Here is a 19,110-nt window from a genome sequence, read left to right on the forward strand (position 1 = left end):
CTTTCTGGGTCTTCCTGAGTGTAGTTTGGATATTTTTTTTTTTCAGTGCTGTAGTCCCATTGTGGTTTTTCTGCCCTGTACTTGTCTAGTACAACTAGGATTCCTATTTTTTACTTGTATTGTTTATTTATGTTTTATATACACAAATAAATTCTGTATTTTATTCAAATTATCTCTCCAGGAATGGAGACAAACTCTAGCGCAGCGCCACCTATTGGAAGTAGCGATCCTAAAAGTCAAATGTGGATTTTTAACAATCCTTTGCATATGACCTAGGATATATAAGCCAGATCAGAATCCCAATTGCAGACACGGTGTTTCGGAGTGCTTGCCCCTCGTCAGTGCAAAGTATGGGGTGTCTGATGTGGCTCATAATTTTATTCAGTCATTTCTGCATTTTTTGCTTTGGATTAACAGTTCAGTTTTGTGCTGACTTTCAGCATTTTTGCTTTTCTCTCATTACAGTACTGTGATTTTGTGGTATCTTTACTTTTGATTTGTACAGTGACAAGATACAGTATATAGCATACATTGTTAACAAATATATAGTATATACTGTATGTGCACTGACCAGATAAGTAGTATACTCAGTTATCAGTTTATACAGTGATCAGTAATATTGTATACCCAGTGAATAGATAAATAGAATACACAGTGATCAGATATATAGTATTCACAGTGATCAGATAAATGATATATTCAGCAGTCAAATCAATAGTATACCCAGTGACCAGAAAAAGAGTTTACATATCGACCAGATATTTATTTTAAATATTGTATACAGTGACCAGATAAATAGTATATACAATGACCATATAAATAGTATACACAGCAACGAGATACATAGTATATATGTGACGCCCTGGACTAGCCAGGTAGTCACATACATACCAACATACACCCCCTCCCACCCTAGACAGTTACAACAGTCAATCAAAAATCCTTGTTGCCTCCCTCCAGGGCCTGATGTCCACACCAGGTGGGGCGGAGCCAGGCGGTTGGCCCCACCCACCGAGGAGTACACAGGCCTGGAGGCGGGAAAAGTAGAGTTGAGTTTTGGAGGTGAAAGGGAGAGGAGTAAACATTTCAGGTGTCTGGGTAGGAGCCCAGGCACTGACAGCAAGGTTGGCAGACGGTGGTGGCCGTCTGCAGGAGTTGGTGGAACTCCGTGAAGCCGTAAGGATCGGGGGTCGGGCGTTGGCCCGCCGGTACCGAACCAGGGAGCGGAGTGAAGCTAAGCATACAGGCAGGGCCATCGGACCCCGACCAGGGTTGGAGCCGCCGTCAATAATCAAATCCGAGTGTGACAGGAACCCCAGGGGTTCCCCAACAACCAAGTTCCGACAGGAGGCAACAGTCCACACCGTGAGGATATACAGCCACCGCCACAGGCTAGATATCCAAGGGCCAGTGCCTGCGGGCAAAACGGGCTCCTACGGCACCTATATGCCGGGGAGCGGACAAGTGCAGGGAAAGACAGCCACCATCAGCCGTCCGGGGAGAGCACAACAACAACAACACTGCAGCCGACTGTGGGACCCGTCCATCCGGCCGTTTTGGTTTACCAGCGACTCTGTCAGTGATTGTCTGAGTGAGTACACCAGTGCCGTCCGGCACCGCGCCGCGCAGTCCCTGCACCCCAGCCATCCGGCCTCCCCGTTACATCACCGGGCCCCGGGATCACCAACCCCTACCCACGGTGGGGACAACATCCCAGCTGCACCCTACCATCTCTCCCGGGAATCCCGTTACCAGCAGCGGTGGTGCCACCATCACCACGTCCCGTGGGTGGCGTCACGGACAATCTCCCTAAACATACCACCCCTTTTCACTCACGGGCGAGGAGCGCTGCTCGAGTCCCCGGGTCCGGCCCACCGCTCGAGCCACCGAGCAGCAGCAGCAGAAGTCCCAGACCCGAGTGTGGCGAGCGCGTCCCCTCCGCCCGCGACATATACAGTGACTAGATAACTAGTATAAACAGTGAACATATAACTAATACTTAGGGGTACTTCTCGCTGTGTGTGACACTAAGCAGCGACCTGGCCCCTGCTGTGAAATCGCTGATCGTTACACACTGTTCTGGTTCATTTTTTGGTCGGGCTCCCGCTGTGCAGCACACATCAGTGTGTTTGACTCACCGTTCGCGACTCACGTAGGCGTGCATTTTCGTTGTTTTCAGCTCCCTCTCTGTTCCAATTGGTGATCGCTACTGTGTTCGGATTGGCCGCTTCCATCCTCTATTCTGGCTTGTAGATCGCAGTACATTTCAGAGGGCTGAATTCACTTGTCCCGGACCGTGTGTAGCAGCAGATCGTAATACAGTCCATTCTGCATCGGGACTGTAGGATGGACAAGGATGGAGAAGGATGGAAGCACTATTATGTTGCCTTCTCTAAAGGCAAGGCCGCCCAGTCACAACTCAGTTACGACCACCAATCGGAGCAGAGGGGCGCGAAAAAGGCAATGTAGATGCACGCCTATGTTACAAATCAAAATTTGAATCGTGCTATGTGACAGGGTCCCAGCGACCTCCGTTCGCTGCTGTGTCGTTTGGAAGATCTGACTGTTTGACAGCTAACTAGCGACCCTGTAGCAACGTACCAGCGATCCTGACCAGGTCATATTGTGGTCGTAATCGCTGGTATGTCATTTAGTGCGACTGTACCCTTAGGGTATCACAACGATACGGCGGTCGCTGGGACCCTGTCACATAGCCCGATTCAAATCTTGATTAGTAACATAGGCGTGCACCGATTGGTGGTCGTAACCGCGTTGTGACTGGGCGACCTTGCCTTTAGAGAAGGTAACATAATAGCGCTTCCATCCTTCTCCATCCTTGTCCATCCTACAGTCCCGATGCAGAATGGACTGTATTACGATATGCTGCTACACGCGGTCCGTGACAAGTGAATTCAGCCCTCTGAAATGTACTGCGATCTACAAGCCAGAACAGAGGATGGAAGCTGCCAATCCGAACCCAGTAGCGATCACTAATCGGAACAGAGAGGGCGCGGAAAACAATGAAGATGCACGCCTACGTGAGTCGCGAACGAGGTTGTTGGGTAAGGTGTCAAACACACCGATGCGTGCTGCCCTGCGGGAGCCCGACGACCAAAAAAATGAACAAGAACAGTGTGTAATGATCAGCGATTTCATAGCAGGGGCTAGGTCGCTGCTTAGTGTCACACACAGCGAGATCGCTGATGAGGTCACTGGTACATCACAAAACCTGTGACTCAGCAGCGATGTCGCTATGTGAGAAGTACCCTTTAGTGACCAGATTTATTGGATACACGGTAACCAGATAAATAATGTGCATAGAGGCAAGATAAAGTGTGCACAGTGATTAGACCGCTCCTAAATATGCCATTTTAACCAGTCATCCCATAAAAGCATTACATAATAATATAAAATCCGTATGTTGAAGTATTATGATAATAATACTCAATTCTTGTATTTATCATGTCTAGTTCCAGTTGAGGAGACCCCCAGTTTTGTCAGGTTGATTTCTCTGCAAAATGCTGATGGTTCCTGGAATCTTAACCCTGAAATCTTCTCAATATTGGGGATATCTGAGCAGGAGGCAAGCAAGAAGAATCCGGATCAGGTATGACTTACAGATGCTTACAACGCTCTACTGTGTTTTTGTTTAGTGTTATAGATTTTTTGCTTTTGTATTGGTATTTTGACACATTAAAGGGCACCAATCACCATTATTTTCTTATATAACCTAAAGCCACTGCTATACTGGCACTATCAGGCTGATTCTGTACATACCTTTAGTTGTCAGGTAGGATGTATAGGTTTTGAAACATAAGCAAGTAAAGTTTGTAAAATGAGCAGCTTTTTGAGTGGCAGCAGCTGATAGCTGGGGTGGGTTGTGACAGTTATTCCCGCCCCCCTGCCTGTTCGTCCTCCCTCTGTTATTTACGCTAATTCTATTATAGAATCGTTTTACTAAGTGACTAGAAGGACCTGTGCTGATACCCATGTGACCAGAAGGAGCAGGGCCTCAGCCAACAGAAAAATAATGTTGCTTCCTGGTATCACTATGTTGGCTGAGGCCCCTCCCCTTCTAGTCACCTGGGTATGGCATCAGCATAGGTCCTTCTAGTCACTTAGAAAAACGATTCTATAATAGAATTAGCATAAATAACGGGGAGGACGAACAGACAAGGGGGCAGGAATCACTATAAATACCCACCCCAGCTATTAGCTGATCGGCAGCTGCTGCTGTGGCGCCCTGGACAAGCCAGGGGCCACAGAGAACAACATCTACACACCCCACACTCCCGGTCAGGCACACCGAAGTCAGACACAAACCCTTGTTGCCTTCCTCCAGGGGCTGATGTTCACACCAGGGGGGTGGGCCAGGCGGTTGGCCCCGCCCACCGAGGAGTACACAGTCCTGGAGGCGGGAAAAGCAGGCAGATGAGTGGAGGAGTGGAGAGAGATCAGTTTGGAAGTGAGAGGAACGAAAGTGGTAGAGAAGCAGCCTGAAGTTGGTCCGGGTGTGTGGCCCGGACGGATCAGCAAGGTTGGCAGACGGTGGTGACCGTCTGCAGGAGTGGCCTATTGGAGCTAAACGTAAGGACCGTGGACAGGCGATGGCCCGGCGGTACCGGACCGGTACGCAAAGAGAAGCCAGCACCATCCGGCAGGGGCTTACGGACCCCGGCAAGGCTAGGAGTCACCGTGAAGTTGCCAAATCCGTTAGCGAAGGGAACCTCCTGGGTTTCCCAGCAGCCAAGTCCCATCAGAAGGCAACAGTCCAACCGAGAGAGGGAAACACAGTCACCGCCAAGGCTAAAGTTCCCAGGGCCAGAGCCTGCGAGCAAAAGGGGCTCCTTCAGCACCCATCCAAGCTGTGGAGCGGGTTACCGGTGGGAACCCATTGGAACCGTTACAGTACATAGGTGCAGGGAAAGGCAGTCACCATCAACCTGCCGGGAGAAACAACACCGCACCCATCTGTGGGACCCGTCCATCCAGCCGTGTGTTTTATCGAGAACTGTGTCCTCATCATTGGCTGAGTGAGTACCACCGTGCCGTGCGGCACAGCGCTGCCCCCGCAACCCTGCACCTCACCAGGCCCCGTAACCCGCCTGCCATCCATCCCTACTCCATCACCGGGCCCCGGGTCAACCAACCCCCTACCCACGGAGGGGAGAACTAACATCAAAGCTGCTCCCTGTCACCGCTCCCGGGATCCCCGTCCAGAGCAGCGGTGGTGTCACCAACTTCACCATAACCGTGGGTGGCGTCACGGACAATCTCAAATCCCCACAATCAATCCCCACCCTTTTCACTCACGGGCGAGGAGCGCCGCTCGAGTCCCCGGGATCCGGCCCACCGCTCGAGCCACCACTGAGCAGCCGCAGCAGCCGCGGCCGGACCCGAGCAGTGGGAGAGCGCAGCGTCCCCTCCTCCGCCCGTGACACTGCCATTCAAAAAGCTGCTCATTTTACAAACTTTACTCGCTTGCGTTTCAAAACCTAGACATCCTAGCTGACAACTAAAGGTATGTACAGAATCAGCCTAATAGTGCCAGTATAGCAGTGGCTTTAGGTTATATAGGAAAATAATGGTGATTGGTGCGCTTTAATCAGAGAAGAAACTAGAATATTGTAAACCTGAGATACCAAAATAGGACGTCACGTCAACTTCCTCATGTCACAAATAACAATTGAGAAAATATCTTAAGAAGCCTGACAGATATCGACCTTGATGTGATTCATTAATATATAAATTATCAGTTCTCATACAATGGAAAACCCGGTTAGTAATGAATGGTGGGGTGGAAGGAGCTGTTAGATATATTCAAATATGATGGTAAACTGGATCCAGTACAGATATTTTCCCTGCCAAAGGTTGTTAAATGATCCATTCGCACAGTCTAATTGACTAATTGAGGGTTTTTAGATACACACATTAGAGGCATAAGGGTTTGTAATGGTAAAATTCATGGATAACGCGATCACTCTCTGCCCTGTATATATTATAAGATTAGGGGCTTAGGATGCTCTGCCAGACTGTAGCCGGCTAGTGAGTTACTATTGGGAAGAGGGCAGCACAGCTATTGTACAAATGTCCTAAGTCAGTGCAGTGAAAAGATCTATAGTCATGGCCAAAAGTGTTAGCACCCTTGAAATTGTCCCAGAATATGAAGTATTTCTCCCAGCAAATTATTGCAATTACTCATTTTGTTATACACATGTTTATTTCCTTTGTGTGTACTGGAACAACACAAGAAAAAACCTGAAAAAAAGCAAATTGGACATAATTGTTTACCCTCAACTTAATGTGACGCCCTGGCCTATCAGGTCGTCATAGGGTATTGTGCAATCTGCCCTTCTGCATGATATCCACCTCCTCCTTGGTTACGGATCCCTGTTCTTTGGTGTTGCTAAGATCAGAGCCAATCAAAATCCTAGGAACACTTTGCACCACACCCACCAGACACACCATTGGGGGGCCTGAAGGGAATAGGGCCACCCACTTGGGGGGTTGGTAGGGGAAAGTGAGAAGTGTAGAAGAAGAGAGAGAGGGAGAGAGAGAGAGAGAGAAAGTGAAGGAGTAGGAGTGTGGAGTGGTGAATCTCAAAGTGAGAGGTCTCCGGTTTAGGAGCAGGGCTCCTTGAGACTACTAGGTGGCAGACGTTGGTCTGGGCCTGGTAGGAGCTGGAACCCCGGTCGCAGGGGATCGTGTCAAGGGGCACGGATCTGCCGAGGAGGGCAGCCGGCGGCCTTGAGCCATCTCCGGGCAGGGGCCAGGGCACGATTGGGTACACGAACCCTAGGCTAGGAAGTAGCTTCACGCATCCTGGTAATATACCCGACGGGGGTGAAATCTTCAAGATTCATCCCTCACCCACTCCAAAATCGGGGTACTAGCGCAACGAGGGGATAGGACTTTTCCCAAAACACAGTCCATCAAATCCCAGGCTTGAACCATGAGAGCAAGCTCACTCCGTTAGCCATACGGGTGAGCAGGACCCGACTAGTTCCACACTACAGGGTCCAAACAGTGAAGAAGATGCCACGGAAAAGGTCACAGGATAACAAGCAACACCAAGGGCATGAATCCAAGCGTGCTCCCTCCTTGCTACAGCGGTGCTCAGAATTCTGGTTTACAAGTTGTCAGTATTCTTGGACTGAGTGAGTACGCAGAAACCCTTTCCTCCACAACGGCACCCCTTCGCTACCATCACCAGGCCCCGGGGCACAACCCCCTACCCACGGAGGGGTTAAACACCTTGCTGCCATACCACAGCACCGGGCGCTCCCAACAGCAGTGGTGGTACTCCATTTTACCACCCACCGTGGGTGGCATCACGAACCTCTAACCCCCCTGTACATATCCCCTATTTTAAATTCGAGTGTCCGCGCGGCCCCCCTCCCAGGTCCGGAGACCCCTCGAGCCACCGCGGTTCCGGTACCCAATCAGCTCTGCCGCTGACACGGGGGTGGTACATTAATATTTGGTTGCACACCCTTTGGAATAAATAACTGCAGTCAGTCGCTTCCTATAACCATCCAGAAGCTGCTTCCTCCTCTCAGTTGGAATTTTGGACTCTTCTTTATAAACTGCTTCAGGTCTCTCATATTTGAAGGTGTCTTCTCCCAAAAGCAATTTTAAGATCTCTCCACATGTGTTAATGGGATTAGATCCGGACCCATTGCTGCCACTTCAGAACTCACCAGTGCTTTGTTTCCATCCATTTCTGGAGGCTTCTCGAAGTATTTGGAGTTATTTTTCAGCTTTCTGACATTGGGTACTACATTGTGACTTAAAATCCTTTTGTAATCTTCAGATCTCTTGATGCCTTACACACAGTCAAGGCCCCCAGTGCCAGAGGCAGCAAAGCAACTACAAAACATCCTTAAGCCTCCACCATATGTGACTGTAGGTCCTGTGTTCTTTTCTTTGCAGACCTCATTCCATTTTCAGTAAGTAGTAGAATGATGTGCTTTACCAAAAAGCTCTATCTTTGTCTCTTCTGTCAACAAGACGCTTTCCCAGAAGGATTTTGGCTTACTCACATACATTTTGGCAAACTGCAGTCTAGCTTTTTTATGTCTCTGTGTCAACAGTGGAGTCCTTCTGGGTCCCCTCCATAGCGTTTCATTTCATTCAAATGTTGACAGATAGTTTACGCTGATACTGATGCCCCCTGAGCCTGGGGGACAGCTTTAATTTATTTGGAACTTTTAATGTGGCTACTTTTCCACCATCCAGACTATCCTGCATTGCAACTTTTCATCACTTTTTCTCTGCCGTCCACATAAAGGGAGATTAGCTATAGATAGTTATGGTTGGGGTGTCCTGTAGAATAAATGGTCGTGTCCTGCCAGTGGTTCCTAATATATTTCAATTTTATTTTAATAATTTTAATATTTTTATCCTACCTAGACCAAGGACTCCTCAGTGTGGGCAACAGTCCTGGCAGTGATCTGGCTCCATTCATCTTGTCTGGGCCAAAGAGAGGAATGGGAATTACTGGAGGGAAAAGCCACCTCCTGGCTTAAGGCCAAAGCAGGTAAGATCTCAGAGACCGATGGAGGATGAGGTCTATTCTGCTAGCATGTTAAACATAACCGGCATTTTAATATTTTTTTTCTAGAAATCAATAGTGCACATGAATATAAAAAAAAACAACTGTCAGTATTCTCAACTCACAGACAAAATCGTCTTTATTGAACACAAACTTCCCAATACTGAGATAGGAGATGACAGTTGGTGCTCATACGATTCTATGGAGAAGGTGGAGGGGGGGTGGCCATATAGAGTCATGGGACTTTCCAGTCACTAGGGCAACTGCCAGGGGGCGGGCACCATTTTGGGTAGAGGTAGGCGCAACACACTCATGCAGACATAAGTCGGGACCATAGTTCTGACAAGACACTTCTGGAACTCTTGGACTTCACTTGTCCTGGGGCTTGGAGCAGGAGCTCAGGCTGGGTACCTAACTACTGAGGGGGACATCCTAGGTGGTGGCCCCTTACTTGCCTTGGATTGACCGGAGCCCACGACGGCAGTGACCAGAACCTGGGTGCATCTTTAAATCAGTGAGTAAAAGAACCTGGAACCGCAGTTGCCGACTCAGACTCTGATTAGTAACGCTGTCTCCCCGTGCTCCGGCACTCCCAGGGGACTGCCAAACCCTTAGTCATCCACCCGGGGCCCAACCCGCCTGTAGGGAGCGACACCATCCTGGCTGCCATAACACCTGCCTCGGCAAGGAATTCTGCAGCGGCAGCTAATCCCTGGCCGTATACCCACAGGTGGCATCACGACAAACTTTCCCCAATCATCCCGCTTCCTCTTCATTTACTGCACGCCTTGGAGCAACCGAACCCGGAAAGGCCACCCATGACATCGCCTGACCCGACCCTCAACAGCCCGGCAATGAGTAGGTTAATCACCTGCCTCGTGGGGCGCTGCTCTCCCAAGACAGCGCCATCTCAAATCACTGGATTTCTAAACCTTCAAACATTGGACACTTCTCTGCTTTAGCTATCAAGATGGGTCAATATCTTTCTGTGTTTGGCCACACAGATCAGCATTGTTGTAGGCTCCTTATGGGTTTTACTGGCAGCAGCACTTTTGATGTGACATCAGCACTGCAGATAGTAGACTCTGGTAACAGCAGCGGAGACTCGCGCTGGACCCAGGGAGGGTGAGTAAAGCACAGTCTGTTTATTTAAAACATACTGCTCTCTGAAACCAGGAAATATCTTTAAAGACTATGTGCATTGCACCTAGAGTAAACATGGAGCAGTTCTGTGTGTCCTCATGTACATATCTTCAAGGTTACAGACTACAATCCATATAGTTGGATCTTACAGTCATCGGCTCATCTATGTACTTGGTTTGTTTCTTGATAACTGACTGTCAGTAGAAGAGAAGGCAGATGGCAAGAGGCTTATACATATGTACAAATTAGATTTGTTTGTAACCTTTAACCATGGAGACACATCGGGTTGCATAGAAGATTTATACATAAAGTGGGATTAAAAGTTAAAGGATTATTCCCATCTCCAAGTTATCCCAATATGTAGTAGGTGTAATTGTGGCGCCCTGGACAAGCCAGGACGTCACAGGTACTGCAACAACACACCCCACACCCCGGCTAGGCACATCAAAGTCAGACAAAAATCCTTGTTGCCTCCCTCCAGGGGCTAATGTCCACACCAGGGGGTGGAGCCAGGCGGTTGGCCCCAACCACGAGTTCACGGTCCTGGAGGCGGGAAAAGGAAGGCAGAGTAGGCAGAGTAGTTGGAGAGTTGAAGAGTGAAGTGGTAGTGGAGCAGACTGACCGTGTCCGGGTGCGTGGCCCGGGCACATACAGCAAGGTTGGCGGACGGTGGTGACCGTCTGCAGGAGGGGCTGATTGACGTGAACCGTAAGGACCGGGGATGGGCGGTGGCCCACAGGTACCGGATCGTAGAGCGAAGAGAAGCCAGCACCATTCGGCAGGGCCTACGGACCCCGACCAGGCTTGGAAAACCGGTCAAATCCGTTAGCAAAGGGAACCTCCGGGGTTTCTCAGCAGTCAAGATCCGATTGAAGGCAACCGCTCAAACCGTGAAGGGAAATACAGTCACCGCCAAGGCTACAGTTCCCAGGGCCAGAGCCTGCAGGCAAAAGGGGCTCCCTCAGCATCCATCCAAGCTGGGGAGCGGGTTACCGGTGGGAAGCCATCAGAACCGAGAACATAACACAGGTGCAGGGAAAGGCAGTCACCGCCAACCTACCGGGAGAAGAACCACCGCAGCTGTCTGTGGGACCCGTCCATCCAGCCGTTTGTTTTACCGGAGACTTTGCATTCATCATTGGCTGAGTGAGTACCACCGTGCCGTGCGGCACCGCGCTGCCCCCGCGACCCTGCACCTCACCAGGCCCCGTAACCCACCCGCCATTCCTCCCTCACCGGGCCCCGGGACAACCAACCCCCCTACCCACGGAGGGGAAAAACAACATCTAAGCTGCTCCCTGTCATCGCTCCCGGGATCCCCGTCCAGAGCAGCGGTGGTGTCACAACCTCACCACAACCGTTGGTGGCGTCACGGACAATAAATCCCCAAAACCATTCCCCTTTTCACTCACGGGCGAGGAGCGCCGCTCGAGTCCCTGGATCCGGCCCACCGCTCGAGCCACCGAGCAGCAAGCGAAGCAGCAGCAGTGCCAGACCAGAGCGTGGTGAGCGCAGCGTCCCCTCCCCGCCCGCGACATAATAATAATAATATTGGCACATATAGTCCAATAAGAAATGTAGTATAATTCTCCTGATATAGCCATGTCACTCACCTCATGTGCAGAGCATTGCAGCTTAAGTATCCATGGTTACATCCACTCATGTAGTGAGAGCTAATTAGATGTTCGTGGTCAAAACCATGGATAGCTAAGCTGCAATGCCCTGCACATGAGGTAAGAGACAGAGCTATATCAGGAGAACTATACTACATTTCTAATTGGAAGTATTTGCTAATATTAATACTATTACATAATGGGATAGGATCTTGGAGATGGGAATACCCCTTTAAATTATCTCTTCTTACAAACCTGTTTTTTTTTTTTTTTTGTTTTTTTTTTAATTGTTGATGTTAAGGAGCTACAGATGAGTGAGTATTCAGCAAAATGGCTTCAGGGAGAATGTATTTCTTGCACATATTAAACAGATGGAAATACTAATACTATTAGAACAATTCCCGTTCCATTGATTTCTGGCTGTATAATGTCCCTGTAGTGACTACACAGGACCATGCTGTGATCAGTCGGCTGTAATATATCTATGGCTATTGCTGTTTCTCACTAGGAAATGTTTCTTATTTTCCCAGGTTCCTCCCTGGATCAGTTTGTCAGAGCCGGGAATGAGCTACTGAAATCCTCTGTAGAGCCTAAAGTGTTTGGCCTGTGAGATGAAGAATAAAGATGGCGGAAGCTTCTCCTCCTGTATTCTGGGAAATCGCCGCCTCCAGACGTTGCTGCTTTTACGTTGAGCTCAGTTTTCTTATATCCCTGTGCCTTATTATGCTTCTTATAGGACACAACCAAATATACAAGGGTTTAGTCTTACATAATCTTCTGGTTCTGTAGGAATATTCACCTCATTAAACTGTAAAGAGCAAATACACCTAAACCGTTCACATCAATGGGAAATGTTACTGACATGAGGAGGGAGAAGTGCAAGAAAACACTCCATAACCATAAAAATACTTAAAAATAAATTGGGATTTTTACCACTTTTGTAGCAATTGGCCGTCAAGAAAAGATGAAAGCCAGGGCTCCTTTCTCTAAAAAACAAAAAGGGCTAGGGTCCTGCAGGACATCTCTATTTGTGGTGCACTTTATTTTTTTAAGAAAGCAGCCATGTTTTCCTAATTCTCGAGTATTCCATTATTTTTTGTTTTCTCCCTATAAGGGTGGAAACACATCTATGCGAGTAAAATCGGTCCGACTGGGCTGAAAAATACTCGGCTGATTTTAGTTCACGTTAGGTGCGAGTGCAACGCTAGTGCGATGGTTTTTGCTCGCGTGTGTGTTGCGATTGCGATGCTAGTTTCATGCAACATCTTAATTAGATAAAAGCTATTACACATGTGTCATTTAATTAACCTATGGGAATGTGCTGTCACATTCATCTAATGAGCGAAGTTACTGCCACACTCGCAAATGTGAACGGTGGTGCGCGTGTGTGATGCTACTTTTAATCCCCTTCCATAGGAAATCATTGGGACAAATGGTGCGAGAAACTCGCAAAAAAGCAGCATGCTGCGATTTTTTTCTCGGTCCGATTTGGACTGAGAAAAAAAATCGCAGATGAGAGCTGAATCATTCACTAACATGTGTCCGATTCCAATGCGAGTTTTTCTCGCATTGCTCTACTGCGAGAAACTCGCAAGTGAGAAGCAGCCCTAACCTAAAGGGCCTCATTCAGATGAAAGATTTCTAGCAGCGTTTGGCCATTGTGTCCCTTTTTACTATTAGTGATTTTCTATATAACAAAAATAAAAATTGCAGATCATTACAATGTAAAAAATGGTAGGCACACGGATTCCACAAGGATGACATCTGTGCGCTGATATGGTTTCACAGACCCACAAACTTGCATGGGTCAATAAATGACTCAGATTGAAAAACAGACATGTCCCCTTCATTCTTTTGGAAGCTCGGGCCACAAAAAAAAACACGGACTTGTGAATAGCTCCATAGACTAAATGGGTAAAAACATGGATAGAACATGTAAGTAAAGAACTGTCATCTGAATGAGGCCTAAAGGGCATTTAGATGAGGCGACGATCCACCCGGGCACAAGTACCGGTGATCACCCGACAAGAGATTGCTTGTCTTGTGATTGGCTTCTTTATACCAGCATAAAAAAATCATCGTTATTGGCAGCAAATCACAATGTATAAGCAGATCTGCTTGTGCTGCCCCCGGTAGACCTCTGATGTCACGGTGGTGGGTCCGAGTGGCGATGTGGCCGTACCGGGTTCGTGTGACAGGCTTTTGTGATGGGGGTTAAAAATAATCTTAAAAAGGGAGAGAAAAATAATAAAATAAATAAAGAGATTGTGACTCCAATTGGGAGGCTCAGCTTTAGTATGGCCAGGCACTGCTGAAGGTCCCTAGGGGTTAGGTGGTGATGCACAGTGCCAGAGGGTTGTCCCCTCGTCCCCCGTAACTAGGGCTGGTTCCTGGGGAACTTGAGGTAGGGATAGTTACGTAGGATGAAAAATGCCCTCGGTCCATCTAGTTCAACCTTCCTCCACCAGTTCTACATTTGGTCACTAAGTCATTTATAACCAACAATGTTGTGTGTAGTGAGGAAATCATCCAGCCCTTTTTTAAAAGCTGTTATAGTATCTGTCATTACTACGATTTGTGGTAGGGCATTCCACAGGCTGACTGCTCTAACTGTAAAGAACCCTTTCCTATTTAGCTGCCGGAATCGCTTTTCTTCCACTCGCAGTATATGCCCCCTAGTCCTTAGTATTGTCTTTGGAAGGAATAAAGGCCCAGTCACACACAACGACTTACCAGCGATCCCGAAAACGATGCGACCTGATAGGGATCGCTGGTAAGTTGCTGGGAGGTGGCTGGTGAGATGTCACACAGTCACACATTACCAACGATGCAGGAACGATACAGGTCGCAGTAGCGACCTGTATAACGATCTCAGCAGTCACTGTGACCCTGTCACACAGTGTCAAACACAGCGATGTGTCCTGCCCAGCAGGACATCGCCTTTGAAGAAAATCGCCTGGACCATTCGGCAACGACCGGCGACCTCACATCAGGGGCCTAATCGCTGGTAGGTGTCACACATAATGAGATCGCTAACGGGATCTCTGCTGCGTCACAGAAATCGTGACTCAGCAGCGATCTCACTAGCGATCTCGTTATGTGTGACGGTACCTTAAGTCATGTGCCAGTCCATTATATTGACCACACATGTATTTATACATATAAATGAGATCTCCTCTGAGACGTATTTTTTCTAAGCTAAACAAATCTAACTTTTCCAACCTCTCATCATATCTGAGGCCTTCCTCCATTCCTTGTAGTAGTCTAGTTAACCGCCTTTGGACTGACTCTAACTTCTGAATGTCCTTTTTAAAATGTGGAGCCCAAAACTGGATCCCATATTCCAGATGTGGCCTTACAAGGGATTTGGTGTATCAGAGAATATCAGCCATAGACATGACTGGGAGCTGTTACTTTTTACTGAAGCTCTGTAGAATAGCCCAGAACATTCTTTACAGCCTTCACAATGATGGTGGTTATTGCTGCTCCAATGTGAGTTTGGCTTCTCTGCTATGATGGTGGTGTATTCTTCCTGCCGCTACTTCCCCACACGGGAATAGGTGTCTTAAATTCCTGGGATTTTCAAGACAAGTAAAATCTGGATCTTTTATCCCTTCCAGCGAGCAGGCGACTTGAATCCTGAGGAAAAACTCACTATTTCTTCTAGACGTTTCCAGACTCAATCACATCACTGAGCTCCTGGGCCAATTCCACTGCTCCTTATAAAAAAGCTAATAGCAGTCTCTCAGTTTGCCACGGACCCTGAAAGTCCAGGTGGCCTAGGGACTGATACGGTGACGTAGCTGACCTCTCAAGAGGTTTCAACAGTTACCTCAGGACAGGGGCATCTCCATATTACCCTCCTCACTTCACCTCACACTGACTTCAACTGCCACTCTCTGAATTTACCTCACACCTAAGCTCCTCCCCTTTCTCATTCTAGGGTGCACACACACAAGCCTTGTTATCAACTCAAGTGAACAGCCCCAGTAAGGGAGTGTGGGCAAATGTTTGTATGTGGTGAAAAACAGAGAAAGCTGAATATCATTAAAGCTGGTAATACTTGTTATACACATTGAAATACACATGTGGCTATTATTTTTGGCGACTAAGGCACAGGGCACCACATGTTGCTATTAACATAATGCATTATGGGGACAGATCGATTGTATTAACGATATCTCCATTAATGTTAGTCAGCCGTGGTAAACAGGTTAGTAAATAAGATCAACATGTACAGTATAAAATCAATTGCTCTATCAAAATGCACTGTTCTAATTTTACCGAGACTCCTTCAGTCAATCATTCTCTAGTTTGGCTGTGTCCTCCACCCAGGCTAAGATTTATCTATTCTCATTAGTTGTCGAAGGAACAAAAGTGAGGCTTTATTCACAGGTTTCATTGTATCCGTCACAACAGTGTTCTGTGGCTTCTGGAATGGGAGAGGGTGTACGGCGTACTTCGGCCTCTTATCTGACGGCAGCTGTGGCTGTTGTTTTACTTAGCCGGCTAATCAAAAGAAGAGCTGCGGATACCAGCAGGTAAGAGGCTGTATGCCCTAACCTACTCCAGCAGCCTCAAATCCCAGTTGTGGCCAATGGAATGGGACGGGCAAATCAATTTGCGCCAACTCTACTCTTGAGCATCCAAAAAGTGATCCTTCTTTGGCTTTGGGGTCACTAAATGCCATCCATGTATCGTGGAGGTTAGATTTGTAACACATGGGTTTCATTATTCTTTAAAATCTCATTATAATACATTGACATTCCAACAGTGGGTCAAAAGGAATAAAATATAACCACAGAAGTCCCCAATCCGTGCACATGCCCAATGTAATCTGCTGCTGTTACAGGTTAAGATTGTTGACTATGTTCCCATAATTGAAGGGTTTTTTTTAATATGTAATTGTTTTGCACTATTTATTTTATCATTAAACTGCAGTTATCTGTCAGTTCTTGGTGTCCATGTCTTCTATATCCATGGCAGAAACACATCTATCAATTTGTAACATTATTATTATTTATTATTATAGCGCCATCAATTCCATGGCACTTTCACATGTGAAAGGGGTGTACATAATAGGGACAAGTACAATAATCATAAACAGTACAAGGCACAGACAGGTACAGGAGGATAGAGGTCCCTACCCGCGAGGGCTGACAGTCTACAAGGGATAGGTGAGGATACAGGAGGAGAGGGTAGAGCTGATAGTGCAGCGCTGTATCAGACTGAGGGTTATGGCAGGTTGTAGGCTTGTCGGAAGAGGTGGGTCTTCAGGTTCCTTTTGAAGCTTGCCAAGGTGGGCGAGAGTGTGATGTGTTGTGGCAGAGCATTCCAGAGTATGGGGGAGGCACGGGAGAAATCTTGTACGCGATTGTGGGAAGAGGAGATAAGAGAGGAGCAGAGAAGGAGATCTTGTGAGGATCTGAGGTTGCGTGCAGGTAAGTACTGGGAGACTAGGTCACAGATGTAGGGAGGAGACAGGTTGTGCATGGCTTTGTATGTCATGGTTAGTGTTTTGAACTGGAGTCATTGGGCAATGGGAAGCCAGTGAAGGGATTGGCAGAGAGGAGAGGTTGGGGAGTAGCGGGGGGACAGGTGGATTAGCCGGGCAGCATAGTTTGGAATAGATTGTAGGGGTGCGAGACTCTTAGAAGGGAGGCCACAGAGCAGGAGGTTGCAATAATCCAGGCGGGAGATAATAAGGGCATGTACTAGGGTTTTTGCAGCTTCTTGGGAAAGGAATGTACGGATCCGGGAAATATTTTTGAGTTGGAGGCGACAGGAGGTGAAAAGGGCTTGGATGTGTGGCTTGAAAGAGAGATCAGAGTCTAGTATTACTCCCAGGCAGCGAGCTCCTGAGCCCAAAATGTTAATTCTAGCACAGAGCCTGGAACAGTGACATCATTTATAGCACTGCTGTGTCCTTAAGTGGCACCTCCAGCCACCAGGACTACATCACACCTCATATGTAGACAACTTTAGCTTACAGTATAGCAGGGGCTGGCTGGCAAATTTTGGCCTGGGGGGCAATCACACACCAGTGGCCCATGAGTGCTGGTGGAACCATTTTAACCTGCTTACCTCAGACTGCTGCATAAAATCAGAGGTAACAAGGCTTCTAAAAAAAAAAAAGAAAAAAAAAAGCTGATTTTTGTTATATTGGGAACACGCACACAAGTGCAATCCTAAATACATTATTGAGCTGTTAGTACGGTAAAATCATAATCAGGAGTGAGAATTTTACTTTCTATTAACCCTATAACGCGCAGCCATATAAATCTACCATAGAAAACAAGTGACCTGCAGGCCTGCGAGGCCCCAGGTATGCGTTCTAGGGTTAACTGTAGGTGTCACACATGGACTACTGGGGTTCCGCCAGGTACACAGGATCCCCCAGCAAGCTCCGCGACACACAGGGTACACATTACAACAGTGGGCCCTTGTGCTAGGGAAAGGAAAGTAGGGTCACCTAAACTCCCCTGAGGCTGATCCCAGTCCTCCCTAACGTTCCTATATGGGTTTTTTCACCCCGTCGCCGATCACCTGCCTGTCCCTGTCTTTCCCTGGGCTCAGCCCTGTTTAGTGCGTAGGGCAGGGGAAACACTGTAGATTAAAGATACAAAGTGGATAAGACAGACTGGGGTAAAATAAACAGCAATCATAAAAAAGCACTCCAAGCAACAAGAGGTGATGATGAGGAATGGACCAGAGAGGCAAAACTAAAGAGGAATAAGTAAGGAAAAACAACACAGCTTTCACATAGCAAACCTTCTCTGAATGGCTTCCTGGTCCATAGCTCACAGGTTCCCACTAAGCAGCAAGTATACTGTAGTACATACTATCAGCAGCAGTTTTCTGGGCTAGGAGGGAAGTCTTTATAGCAGAGCTGATTAGCAATAGAGAACAGCTGACTATTGATCAGACTCAGAGTTTCAGGAGACCAGAGCATCTACTTAACCCTAGCAGCGCTAGATAAAGGAGAATCTGAACAGCCAGCAGTATTCACCTGAGCATGTGTGTTTGACGCCCTGCGTGGTGATCTCCTGACACCAGAAATAGGAGGAACCATGCTCCATCGTGGTACCATCGTGACCATAGGAGATATAGAACAAATCCTTCTGAGGCCTCCTTCACATGTGTGTTTCCAGTACGTGCATCATCAGTTTTTTTCAGGGATCTCACAAAGTACCCATTATAACCTATGAAGCTTTTTATGTTTCTTTTCTCAGATAGCGCGGATGACATGGGCCAATACACGTCTGTGGGTCCGCGAAAAACATGAACAGTACACGGATAGCATCAGTGAGCAATTTGTGTCCAAAGTATAGGAGAAGCTTTGTAAGTTCATTCTTGTTTAACCTTACTGAAAAAACATGAATAACACTCATGGTAAAAACGGACACACAGACCATATACTGATGACACCGGTTCTGATTTTTCATGTACATATTTAAACATGGACGTGTGAATGAGGTCTGAAACATATAATTTATATACACTCTTTGTAATAAACTTGGATACATTAACATACATGATACAAATCTAGAAAAAGGAATTTTCTACTTTGCAATTGCAACATCAGCCAATTACATACATTTGAAAAATATATAAAAGTATTCAAAAGTAGCGCAGTACAGACAATCAGCCGCACCCATAATGCTTGTGTTCAACTATATTTATGATAGGTAAATGTTTTTTAGCAGCATAATACATGTGCTTTAGTATACATTCATCTATAAGGCTATGTTCGCACGTACCTGCTGAAATTTCTGCAGCGATTTGACAGCACATGTGCGC

The 19,110-nt window shown here is 47.3% G+C and overlaps 1 protein-coding gene across 3 annotated transcripts in view; it reads left to right on the top strand.

Moving 5' to 3' along the window:
* The window catches only part of LOC142255303 (von Willebrand factor A domain-containing protein 5A-like), a 212,607-nt gene extending 196,346 nt beyond the window's left edge, over positions 1–16,261 (top strand). For all 3 annotated transcript variants that reach the window (XM_075326844.1, XM_075326853.1, XM_075326860.1), the window contains 3 exons: positions 3,471–3,607; positions 8,413–8,539; positions 11,841–16,261. In XM_075326844.1, the coding sequence (XP_075182959.1) occupies positions 3,471–3,607; positions 8,413–8,539; positions 11,841–11,920 (344 nt within the window). In that variant the 3' untranslated portion in view covers positions 11,921–16,261. The remainder of the gene's footprint in view (positions 1–3,470; positions 3,608–8,412; positions 8,540–11,840) is intronic.
* The last annotated feature ends 2,849 nt before the right edge of the window (positions 16,262–19,110 follow it).

The sequence above is a fragment of the Anomaloglossus baeobatrachus genome, chromosome 1 (genome assembly GCF_048569485.1).
Source record: "Anomaloglossus baeobatrachus isolate aAnoBae1 chromosome 1, aAnoBae1.hap1, whole genome shotgun sequence".
In the NCBI taxonomy this organism is placed as follows: domain Eukaryota; kingdom Metazoa; phylum Chordata; class Amphibia; order Anura; family Aromobatidae; genus Anomaloglossus; species Anomaloglossus baeobatrachus.